The sequence below is a fragment of the Erpetoichthys calabaricus genome, chromosome 12 (genome assembly GCF_900747795.2).
Source record: "Erpetoichthys calabaricus chromosome 12, fErpCal1.3, whole genome shotgun sequence".
NCBI lineage: Eukaryota > Metazoa > Chordata > Cladistia > Polypteriformes > Polypteridae > Erpetoichthys > Erpetoichthys calabaricus.
Genome location: NC_041405.2, coordinates 128230162 through 128243133, shown reverse-complemented (window position 1 = coordinate 128243133; position 12972 = coordinate 128230162). Strand labels below are relative to the sequence as shown.

Genomic DNA, 12972 nt, shown 5'->3' with positions numbered 1-12972 from the left:
ATATTCATTTTAGTTTAATTACATTGGTGGGTTTGCATTTTTCTTTCACGGATTATCTGTTGTAACAAAGGCTATATTGTGCCCGACCTGACATGGGAGGCACGTATAGAAAATAAACTTCTCTCTCTCTCTCTCTCTCTCTCTCTCTCTCTCTCTCTCTCTCTCTCCCACCACCACTCCTCCACAAGCATTGTCCTCCTCCTCCCCACTCTGGCCATTGAGTGGTGGTTGTTGGCTCCTTTCATGGCCCATCCGGAAGTGCTCCAGGTGCTTGATCATGTGTTTCTGGTTGCATTCCCGGGTGGGCTCAGGGACCCATGTAGCACCCCCTGGTGGCCACACCAGATCCCAATAGGGCTGTGGAGAACTCCATCTCCCATGGAGCCCTGCGGGAGGCTGAGGCACCGCTCCAACCCAGGGGGGCGGCCATCCAGTGTCCAGGGGGAGGTACTGCACTGTCCAGGGCTGCTTCCCATGAATATACAGTGAAGGGGCTTCCCGGCTGGGGTCCGCCACATTGTACACTTTGCCTAATCAAAATATATGTTTCGTAAATAATAACTTAAATATGTACATTAATGCCTTTGATCTGTGACATAATTTACACAGGTTACAAAACAGCTTAAGCCTTTACAGAAAGTATCTGAGGTACTGTATGCACAGTGTCTAATTCAGGCATATGATGATATATTTTCCAATTATCGGCAAGCAAGAAGTGTCTACTGTATGTGTGAATATCCAAACAAGAGTGCTGTACTTTCTACAGGCATAGCTTATTTCCTGCTATTTCTTGAAGTTGCTTTCAGTTCTCTTTTCAGCTACACTTTGCTGCAAAGTTGCACTTCACTGGTAGTTTTTTTTTTCTTTTTTGAAACCATGATCAAGGTTGTTGTATTTCAAATTTTTGAACGAGAATTTCAGTGTTAATGTGGTTTAGACATTCTCTTTTCACTTTCTGTGCCCGTTTAAACCACAGTAATTAATGTATACATTATGAGTTGTCATTTAATTTATTAGTAGAATCCAATTTTATTTCTTGATACTAAATGTAGGAATTGGACTTGCATGATGTCTTCTGAAACATCTAGTATTTGCACTGTTACTCATATACTACTTGTTTATCTGATGGCCTTCCTTTGAAAGGTGCCATTCTAACACTTTCTAGCAAAAAATTTGTAAAGGGGACTCAAAAAAGAAAGCTTGCCTGTCTAATAAATACCTGCTACAGCTACACGGTTGGTATCTTTTCAGCATTATTGCCTCTGATTCACTGCCTATGTGCAGAATGTGGAAACCTACAACAGGACTTAAAAAATAATCAAAAACTGGGAAAAAATAACTCATAACTTTGTATTTCAGGGATTTTATTCGGTGATTTTTGTCCAAAATGTTTGACTTAATTTTCACAGCTAATAGTCCTACAGTGAACTTATGTTTTTAGGTAAAAAAAAAAAAAAAAAAAAAAAAAAAACATAGGAGACATTAGACAATGAGGATTAGATATATTAGCATATTGAGATTTAAAGGCCTGTTTTTTCCCCCTCAATTAATATATCTATCTATCTATCTATCTAAAGCTAGGAAAAAGAAAACATGTTAATGTTTTCATCTTTTAATATATTCAGAAAATGTTTAAGTAGCTGAGTTTTGTTCACTTGGGTTTGCAATTAAAAGTATTGGTCACCATTTTGATTCTTCGTTAAATTCATGCTGGTGACAAGTAAATGCTGAAGGAGCCTATTGGAAAGAAAACATTAAAATCATAATTAAATGTTTATTATCATTCTAGCAGATTAAAAGGTGGTTTTGCTCAACATTAAAAAAATTTGTGATCTTTAAACTTTAGATAATTATTCATGCTGTAGATTGGTGTGTTTTGCCTTAACCTTTCATTGACGTCCTTTAAAACACACAGGTGTATCTGATTCCTTGTCACATTGATAGGGCTGTCACCATCATAGAATATTAGTGGATGATTTCATACCAATGATTTGCAATCAATGATTTTAATTGTCTTTTTCTGTTCATTTTATTCCACTATTATAGAGTATGTGGAATTCCAATATAACAAAACTCATGGGACCATAAAAATATTTTGTTATAACAGAACTTTCATTATTGCAACTATGGAGAAAATGCATATATCGGGGCCGCTGGCAATTCACCATATCTCACGGCAGTGGGACAAGGGCTGCTCTGCTTCATCATGTAAACAGTAAGCAAAGGGCAGATATGATATACCCTTTTGAAAGTATCGTCACTCGATTTTGGAACAATGAACCTTTTTTCCTGGCCCTTACTACCATGTTTATTTGTGACATCTCAAAATTTACATTCCATAAGATAATCTAAATGTTGTATAAAAGCAACTAATATGTAAAGATTTTGAATTAATTGGGAATCTGCTTGACAGTTAATATTCATTTAACACTTGCAATATATATACACACACACAAACAGTACCTACAGTATGCATGTTTAGTAAGGAGCAGAAAATTAACAAGCAATGGGAAGATAGAGCACTAACTTTTACAGTGGACCCTTGACTTACGAACTCAATTTGTTCGCGAGGGCTGGTTGTAACTCAAGTTGGTTGTAAGTCAAGACTATTTTTCCCATAAGAAATAATGGAAATGCCCTCAATGTGTTCCGAATCGTCCACAGCAACACTTAACTTTTTTTAATAGAAAAGGGTTGTATAATGTGCATAATTTACCAAAAACATCAATACTTTTTCTAATGTACTAACCAAAAAGTTATAAAAAGTGCCTAGCCTACCAGAAACAACAATTTCATACTGTACTCACCATTTAAGTTGACATCTTTGGCTTGCAGGAAGGAAGGAGGAGGAGAATGAAATGGAAGGTGGTTATTGTTTGGAAGGAGTTTCCTTATACAAATCTTTTCTTTGTAAAATTGTCGAGATGGTGGATTTCGACATGCTGTACATATTAGCGAGATCGGTCACACGAACGGCACTCTCATATTTCCACACAATTTCCTTCTTTGTTTCGATTGTGATCGCTTTCTTTACCTTCGTTACCTTCGCTTCCTTCCTTAGCAATTATCGAAATAAATTATATAAATCACTGTACTGACCAAAATTACGTCCACAAACACATGTATCTGGGCTCCGACTGACGCTTACAAACGCTCTCAGCTGTTTGTTTACAGTCGCACAAGCGGATACACGTGACCGCATTCGGGTCGTAACGCAAGATGATGGTCGTAATTCAAAACAAAAATTTTGGTCGTAAAGCAAGTTGTTCGCATGTCAGGCCGGTCGTATATCAAGGGTCGACTGTATTTTGGTATGTAGGTTTAAGGCTATATAAAAACTGTCAGTATTGAAAAATATTTGGTTAACAGTTGAGAGGCTCAGTACAACTGTAGATACTTCAGGAGCAAAGAGGTTTAGAACTACTTTCAAGAGGTTGTAAGAAGATTGTCTTCAACAGGCCTTTAAACATTACCAGATTCCAAGCAGTTTGGTTAACTATGGTAAACTTGTTCCGCCGGTTTGACATAAGAAAATTTTTTTTTTTGGCGGTCTGGTGAGACCTGGAATGTTACAGTGGAGATTACTTATAGAGAAACCCGAGTGTAGTGGTTATCAGATTTGGGACAGCTACTCAAGGAAAATAATCAGTCACAAATAACAAATTACTTTTCTCTAATTGTAACAGGATTGCTTTACTTATTACACCCTGAAAAAAAAGTAATCCCATTACTAATTGTATTACTTATATATTACTGTTTAAACCTGTGCAAATACGTTCCATTTGGAAAGTACAAAGATGACATTTGTATGTTCTTTCAGCATTTTAATAAGTTTCAAGGGAATGTCAGAGGTGTGACGAGAAAACAATGTGCATGTCAGGATATGGCACTACATTTTACAACCAGAGATATTTATAGTGTTAGTTGGTTAGAGCCTATTTGATCAAAGGCTATATGTTACGTTTAATAAAAATATTAATGCAGCTAACATTTAGTTATAAATATTCCTGAATATACCAGGTCAGGTTGGGGAACATGCACTGTACAATGTGTTGCCACATCCACCACACGATGAAACTCCGGATTCTGGTTGGCAACTCCCCCAGGCAGACATGTGGTCCAGTTCCACCCTCCGGAAATGACTCTCTATCTGCCGCAGCCAGGTGTTATATGGGTTTCCCCTTGGCCTGGTCCAGCCACTCGGGTCCTCAACAATGGGGATCCTGTGAGTCAGATCATCCTCTGGGAATCGCGCCACACGGCCTTAGTGTTGTAATTGACACTCCCTCACAATGCAGGTGATATGCATCATTTGGGACTCCATGAGCAACCTCTCATTTGACACAAAGTCAATCCAGCGGTACCCAAGGATTCACTAAAGAGACACATTACCAAAGAAGTCCATTCTTCGTCTCTGGTCACTGGATATTGTCCATGTCTCGCAACCGTATAGAAAAACAGGAGGCACCAGGACTCTAAAGACTTGGACTTTCATCCCTTTGCATAGATATCGGGAGTGTCACACACCCCTTTCCAGCAACCTCATGACCCCCATGCTCTCACAGTCCGTCCACTGACTTCATTGGAAGAGTCACCAGAGACATGAATGTCACTGCCGCAATAAGTAAACTGAATATATCATGCAGTTCAATTCTCTCCCTGCTCCCTTAAACTAGAATTGTATTCTCTCTCTAAATCATTTTTATGTACTGTATGTAAACTGGAAAATTTATCTTTCAAACTAATATTCAGAATATTTATTTCTCAATTCAAGCCCGAAGTAAAACAAACTATCATTTAATGTTGTAAAACAGCACAAATATCTTGTATACATCTGACAATACTGAAACATTTTGCAAATTGGGCAGGAGGCAGGTTTTGGATGGCTCTCCTCCTGGAACATTATATGTGCTAGAATCCCTGCCCTTTAAGATATTTACATTTTATCTCAGAAAGGTGTAAAGCCACAAAGAAAATTACAGTTAGTAACTGTAATGCAATTACAACAATGTAAACTAACACATTCTGCACCTTGTGTTACTGGGAAATGTACTTAGATTGTGATAACGTACAGCTTTCTGCCACATTGTCCCCCAACTATGGTGGCAATGAGCACCAAGGCTGTGAAGGGACCTGATGGTGAAGGCAAGAGTGTTCGACTGAATCCTAGCTTCAGCTAGACGGCAATGTAGGGTTAGGAGCCGAGTTTCGGGATGAAAAGGAACAGAGAACAACAGATGGGCGCAATTCTTGTTCTGGATGAATTAAGAAGGTCTGAAATAAGGTTCTGTAGCCTCTGGAAGTTTAGTGTCATACAAGTACAATTCTGTAATATTAATTACTTAAACCTATAAACTACCTAACCACATTTTCTTTTTTTATTATTAAATGTGTGTTTGTTATGCTGTAATTGTGCTTTGCCTACACATTTTAGGTAAATGGCCCAGATGGTGTTCTGCAGAATGGTTCAGTGGATGATGGTGTGGCCAAAGCTAGTCAGTTACTCGCTGAGCTGAATTTTGAGGAAGATGAAGAGGACACCTACTATACCAAGGATCTCCCAGTGCATGCCTGCAGGTTGGGGCTTTAAATACTAAACTTTTTTTTTTTTTTTTGCTACACTTCTTGTGCACCAGCTACAAATAACAAGTGGATTTATGTTTCTAAACATTTTTTATTTTAATTCCTTTTTTAAGCTACTGTGGCATCCATGACCCAGCTTGTGTCGTGTACTGCAACACCAGTAAGAAATGGTTTTGTAATGGGCGTGGTAATACATCAGGAAGGTGAGTATATATCCAAAATATGCCTTTTTTTTTTTTTTTTTTTTAACTACATAAAGCACTTTTACATAGACATTGGTCAGCCACTTAATGCAGTCATTATTTTGTAATTTGTTTACATTACTTTGAGGTCTTATATCATTGTGCAGGGTCATACATTAGTGCACAAATGTGTGTTGTGTTTTGGCTAATATGTAGAATTTCAGTTAGTAAGGTGTCAACAGAATAACATTTTACAAGTATGTTAGAAAAAGGATGGAGAAGTGAAGTCACACTTATGAACACAATTTCTGACATTACTGTAGGATTTTTTTTTTTTTTTATTATCAATGGTGCCTTGCCAGTGAATTGAATTGGTCTAAGTGTTGCACACTGTGTGAGAGACAGATACTGAGCATGAACTCTTTAATTGAGGCCAGATTTTAGTATACAATTTTCAGTTTACAAAGTTGTGGGTTTATTCACCACCATTGATCAATCACTATGTGACTTCAAGCAAATCATTTTCTATATTCCTATTATGCATTCTCCCTTTGATTGCCTTGGTTTTTAGCCAGAATCTTGCTACCACATTAGCAAAATATATTTTAAAGTAATCAGTGTGTAGGTTTTGAAACTGAAAAGTATTTTCTTCTGCTTAATTTAGCCACATTGTGAATCATCTTGTGCGAGCAAAGTGTAAGGAGGTGACTCTACATAAAGATGGACCACTGGGAGAGACTGTACTTGAGTGCTACAATTGTGGTTGCCGCAATGTTTTTTTGCTAGGTTTCATCCCTGCCAAGGCTGACTCTGTAGTTGTTCTGCTGTGCAGGTAGGATTTTAAAAATGTTTTATTGCTTTTTATGACAATAGTATCAGGTGTTTAGTTTGTGATGGAACTGTAAGTTTTTGGAGCATTTATTCCCATTCCTCAACAGCTGTAGTATTTTTTTTCCCCTAATGCTATATTTTTGTAATTGAAGACAGTAAATATGTTCTACAACTTTGTTCTGAACAACAATTTAAAGCAGTTGAATATCCAAATAATTCCAATATCTCCCACTGGCTTGTACAGTAAAGACCAATGGTTAAGTTGGTTTGCTTGAAAATGACTTGTGGGTGTTGCCTTTTTTCTTCCTTATGATGCAGGCAACCCTGCGCTAGTCAAAGCAGCTTAAAAGATATTAACTGGGACAGCTCGCAGTGGCAGCCCTTGATCCAGGACCGGTGCTTTCTTTCATGGTTGGTCAAGATCCCATCTGAGCAAGAGCAATTGAGGGCTCGGCAGATCACTGCCCAACAGATTAATAAACTGGAAGAGTTGTGGAAGGTAAGGGAAACTTGCCTTATAAAATAAAAATGAGTGAGGTCCCACTATTTAAAGCAATAGGGTGAAGACAGATCTCATTTAGAAAATTAATGAGCATATGGTGATACGAAGGGAGAGGGAGAAAAGTACTAACTGTTAAACAGGCTAATTAAACATGCACAATATTGTTAAAAGGTGGATTAATGATGGGATAGAATAAATGGGTAGTGGCCAGACTGACCTAAAATTTTGGGACTGTGGTCGTGCTGGTCTGTTGCATAAAAGAATTATAAAAGAGAAAATGAAGATTAGGATCTTTTGATATGACAGATGATTTTCATGCTGCTTCTGCTACTGAACTTTCTTCCATTATTATATTGTAGGAGAACCCATCTGCCACTCTGGAAGACCTAGAGAAGCCAGGAGTGGATGAGGAACCACAGCATGTTTTACTGCGTTATGAAGATGCCTATCAGTATCAAAATATTTTTGGGCCATTGGTGAAGCTTGAGGCAGACTATGATAAAAAGCTCAAGGAGTCTCAGGTAGTTCAATGATTGCATTTTCCTAATTAGTTTTATTTGTAGTACACAGCTCACTGTCTGTTCTAGGTAATGTATAACATATAGCCTACAGTACAAACACCATAGTGCTCTTTCTCTTTGTTTCAGACACAGGACAACATTACCGTACGATGGGATCTGGGACTGAACAAGAAGAGAATTGCTTACTTCACATTGCCCAAAACTGATTCAGGTAGAATTTGGAGTCATTGTTAAAGCTGGTGTCAGTAGGTTTTGGTTAGTGATGTCACTTCACAGGCTATGCATACTATATATGTACTTTGTTCAGAAGTAGTGGAAATCTTCCATTTCCATCTAATAACTTAGCAAGAATAAGCCTGCAGAGTACTACATTTAATAGCTATTTATATATTTATCTATTTCGCTTTAGATATGCGTCTCATGCAGGGTGATGAGATCTGTCTACGCTATAAAGGAGACCTGGCTCCACTATGGAAAGGAATTGGACATGTCATCAAAGTTCCAGACAGTATCCTTCACTAATAAGATCAATTACAACATTTAATTGGAGGGGGATGCTTAATGGGGTACAGTTCACATATATCTTTATGGTGAATCCCAACATTTTAATTTGCACAATGCAATATATCTAGTGTGTTTGAATTGCATTCCTTAAGTCTGCTTAAAGATTATGGGGATGAGATTGCAATTGAACTGAGGAGCAGTGTGGGTGCACCTGTTGAAGTGCCACATAATTTCCAGGTTGACTTTGTGTGGAAATCGACATCTTTCGATAGGTGAGTTAAAAGACAAAATAAAGTAACATTGTGCCCCTGTCATCAAAAAACCTGTTTAATGAGACTGGTATTCATGACATGATTCTACAAAGAATAGAATGTTGACAGGTTTGCACACAGCCTTTTAAAAAGTGAGAGTTGTTAATATTTTGATTGCTGCAATATTGAAAAAGCAAAATAGTGTATGCCCCAAGATTAAAAAGCATGGTTGAAAAATTATTTTTGTGCATTTATTGTAAGGGAAATAAACATTGTTTAATCACTTTAATCAATGTTCTGTCTTCTATTGTGTTTCCATGAAGAATGCAGAGTGCTCTGAAGACATTTGCAGTAGATGAGACATCAGTGTCAGGGTATATTTACCATAAATTGCTGGGACATGAAGTGGAGGATGTCATCATCAAGTGTCAGTTGCCAAAGCGCTTCACCGCACAGGGATTACCAGATCTCAATCACTCTCAGGTACGTCTACCTGGCTTTGAAAAACAGACCTGTGAAGACATCTATTTAATATATTACCACTTTTGTGTTAATTACATTTATATAGTGCTTTTCTAACCAGCTCAAAGCTTTACATAGACATAGTGAGGAACCACTTCAACCACCACCAGTATATATCATCTACCTGGATGATGTCATGGCAATCATTTTTGCAGGTGTACACTCACCACACATTAGCTTTGAGGTGGTGAAAGGGGTGAGAGAGAATTAGCCAATAAGGTATAGGAGGTTATTTGTTGGCCAGAATAAACAGGCTGTGATGGACAGTTTAGTCAGGACACTAAGTATCACCAGACAAGTTAATGTTGAACTGAACTGGTTGGGTTGTTGTCGAGGACAACACTTGCATTTGTCCAAATGATCCATCCCTTCCTAAATATGCAAGTAAAAAGAAACCATTGTGATATGCTATGCTGAAGCAGAGCATGTTAAGCAATGTTTTACCCTGGTGTGCTCATTGTTCATGACATTTTCTTCTCCTAAAACGCAATCACTTCAAGTATTTTTGATATAGTGTCCTGAAGTTTTAAATGGTGGATCAAATTTCTGTGTTCTGTTTATAGTCAAAACTAGCTGTTCTACCTAGCATTTCCCAGAAGAAAAAAAAGGTAAAATTATAAAAAGCACATCTGACACTTTTGACCTTCACGTTGTGGCAAAGAGATGTGTATTTTTTTTCTGTATTATTTAGCATCTAGTGGTTCCAGCTTATTAAGCACTTCTGAAATTTTACAGTGAAATTAAATCTAATATTTAGAGAAATAGCAAAAAATTTTTAGAACACTATTATAAAAACCTTATTTGTTTAGTAATAATGTAGAAATGTTAAGAGTGTGTAGAATGCGCCACAGATATAACGTACAACTCTGTTGTTGAGAGACAAGTGAGGACAAGTGGCGCACACACCCCATGGAAATTCATGAGGAGCTCTGCTGAGGTAGAAATGTCGACCCCTCTCTCTCTCTCTCTCTGTCTCTCTTATGGATCTTTTTACGTTTTATTTATTGCTTATTATTTGCTCCACACAAAAATGTGTGGAGCAAAGCCCGTCTTACCTATTCCATTTTATTTCTTAACACTGCTGATTCTTTGGTATTCAGTTCCCTCCATAAACACGCAGTATATTTCTTTTTTTGTAGGTTTATGCTGTCAAGACAGTCCTGCAGAGACCCCTCAGTCTCATCCAAGGACCTCCTGGAACTGGCAAGACTGTCACATCGGCCACCATAGTCTATCATCTGGCACGACAAGGCAATGGGTAGATATGCCTTTTGTGGCTTTCTGCTTTCTTTCTGTTTTTGTCTAGAGTGCTGTTTATTATGTCTGTCTTCTTCAATACCACTTTACTAGGCCAGTTCTGGTGTGTGCACCCAGCAACATTGCTGTGGATCAGCTAACTGAGAAGATTCATCAGACCGGGCTTAAGGTTGTACGTCTTTGTGCCAAGAGCCGTGAGGCCATTGACTCTCCTGTGTCCTTCCTGGCCCTTCACAACCAAATCCGTAATATGGATAGGTAACATGCATTTCAGTTTCAGTTTTGGCCCTAGCAGAAAAAAAAATTGTTTCATGGAAAATTTTGCTTATTAACTTATATTAGATTACATGGGCTTCCTTTAAATGTAATCACTTTTAACAATTGTCTGTCTTTTTAGCATGCCAGAGCTTCAGAAACTGCAACAGCTTAAGGATGAAACAGGTGAGCTGTCGTCGGCAGATGAGAAGCGCTACCGAGCCCTGAAGCGTACAGCAGAGAGAGAGCTACTTATGGTGAGAAACCAAGGCAGTTTATGTTAATGAATATAGTTCAGTTATCTATAAATATACAGTACATAACAATCCTTAATTGCTTCATTTTGTTAGAATGCTGATGTAATCTGCTGTACCTGTGTTGGTGCTGGGGATCCCCGCCTAGCAAAGATGCAGTTTCGTTCTATTCTTATCGATGAGAGTACACAAGCAACAGAACCAGAGTGCATGGTGCCTGTTGTACTTGGGGCCAAACAGGTGAGAACAATCCACAAATACCAACCCTAATCCCCATTTATAAACTACTTAGAAAAATTTTGAAAGACTAGTAGGATTCCTGAACACTACTTTTCAGTATTTTTTTCTTTCTTTCTTCCTCACTCTTTAACTCTTTCAGTTGTATCCATTGAAGTTTCTATGGCTTCTCTAAAATTTTTGTTTCACTGTTTTAATGGCAGCCAAAAAGTTACGTGTATGATTTTGACTCTGAGCAAGTAAGATTTTAATATAGGCTCTGAAAAATGGCTATGCAAAAGCAAAACGTGTCCGCAGCAAAACAGAACTACTGTTGGATTTAGAAGTTGTAATATGTAAAGAGGAAGGAAAGATTTGTTTAAATTAGGTGCTGTCAAATTTAATTTTCTTGCTAAAAAGCATTTACAGTTATGTGCTATCAAGCAAACAGGTGGCTGGGAAACAGAAAAATTCCACAATATTCTCTTTCATTTTGTGAATGTAAAACCTATGTGAAGGAATGCCAGTATATGTACATACTGCTTGCCCATGTAGAAGAAAAGTACACCCTGCAATGTCTCAATACTTAGCAATACTGCTTAAAAGCTCCAGAGTCCTAGGAACAAACTCCAGCCATAGTGCTGTCTTTTTGGGAATTGCATATTGTTGTCGATTTCACATAGGTTTATTTTCAGGGTATTTTCAAAAGCATGAAGGTTAGTTGACATTTCCCAGGGTAAGAGATTGCAGGTGTGTGGGATTAGTGTTTCCTGAAATGGCATGGAACTTTGTCATTGGTTTTGTCCTGCCTTGTGCCAATGATGGTAGTATAGTTCAGCTCTCCTTCCCCATGTAGGAATAAGCAGTTTCAGAAAATGTATACATGAAAATGTAGGCCTGGTTCATGCTTTCTGTTAAGAAACCTGTGTGCCGTTTGCATATTTTCTATGTAACTTACATTTTCAAAAAAAAATTACACATGACTTTTAAATTTTTTTTTTTTTGTGTTGGATCATTATACTGGAAGATTTCTTGTTCATTGTATTTATTATACAGTTCTTTAGATCCTGCTAATGAAATAGTTACATAAAAATATTGATTTTTTCTATATACTATAGCTTTCTGAATATGAATGCACAGAGTGACATCCTAGACAGGCAGATTGCTTTACTTCTCCATGAGCTGGCTGTCTACTTTTGAGAACTACTCTGATCTTAATGGAAATGTCCGCAGTTTCTCCCACTGTAGTATTTGCATGTGAAGTTGAAAACCTCCCAGTAGTCAAATTCAATATTAATGAAATGCTGAATTATTTTTTTATATTAACGTACAAGAAGTACTTTTACAATTAAAAAGCCTTGGGTCAGATTGCAAGGGCCAGGTAAAATTTACTCAAGAGTGCTCAAGATAGTTAACTAGTAATTTGTGTTTTCCATAAATCATAGTGTACTGCGAAGTAGTTTCTAAGGAATGTGAACTATGGATACTGCATTAATGTTGTATTCTCAAATTCTTCTCAAACACCAACAATTAGTTTCTCTGTCCAAAAAATTATCAATTTGACCTTCAAGGTTATTCTGTGGTGCAGTATGTCCAGCGTAATAAACATATGACAACAATCATTGATCTATGTATACAGCTGCAGGAAAATATGACACACTTGGACTATGAAGTGGGGCCTAGTGCTGATAAAGATGAGGATTAGGTCTGAAAAAGCTTATTCACACAGTGCAGTGTTATGGCTAATAGTAGAGTGTTTTCACAATGAACAGATATTCCAGAATAAGAGGCATCATTTTGTATTAGCAGCCCAGAGTACATATTTTTTAATGGTAAGCATCTTATTTTTTCTGAGTTTTCTCTCGTGCCCTTTCTGTAACTATATAAGGCGAGAATTGTTTATAATAAAATATAGCCCTCTGACTTCCAAAGGTTAATGGCAATTTCCTGTGTCTGAATGTTTGAAAATCTGTGACAGGAGCATTATTAAAACCTTTTGACCATCTCATGTGACCAGCAAGCTACTGAATATTTTAGGTAATTTTCTCAACTGTACCAAGCCCTGTCAGTGGAAAGGAATGAGTACACTGCTGC

At 37.5% G+C, this 12972-nt stretch overlaps 1 protein-coding gene across 1 annotated transcript in view; it reads left to right on the top strand.

Annotated features, from left to right (window-relative positions):
• Positions 1–12972, top strand: part of upf1 (UPF1 RNA helicase and ATPase) — a 40324-nt gene that overhangs the window by 14921 nt on the left and 12431 nt on the right. Inside the window, exons 2-14 of the mRNA XM_028816163.2 lie at positions 5435–5577; positions 5697–5786; positions 6430–6597; positions 6915–7095; positions 7458–7619; positions 7746–7830; positions 8029–8127; positions 8287–8395; positions 8698–8857; positions 10036–10154; positions 10247–10411; positions 10551–10665; positions 10759–10902. Of these exons, the coding sequence (XP_028671996.1) occupies positions 5435–5577; positions 5697–5786; positions 6430–6597; positions 6915–7095; positions 7458–7619; positions 7746–7830; positions 8029–8127; positions 8287–8395; positions 8698–8857; positions 10036–10154; positions 10247–10411; positions 10551–10665; positions 10759–10902 (1740 nt within the window). The remainder of the gene's footprint in view (positions 1–5434; positions 5578–5696; positions 5787–6429; positions 6598–6914; positions 7096–7457; positions 7620–7745; positions 7831–8028; positions 8128–8286; positions 8396–8697; positions 8858–10035; positions 10155–10246; positions 10412–10550; positions 10666–10758; positions 10903–12972) is intronic.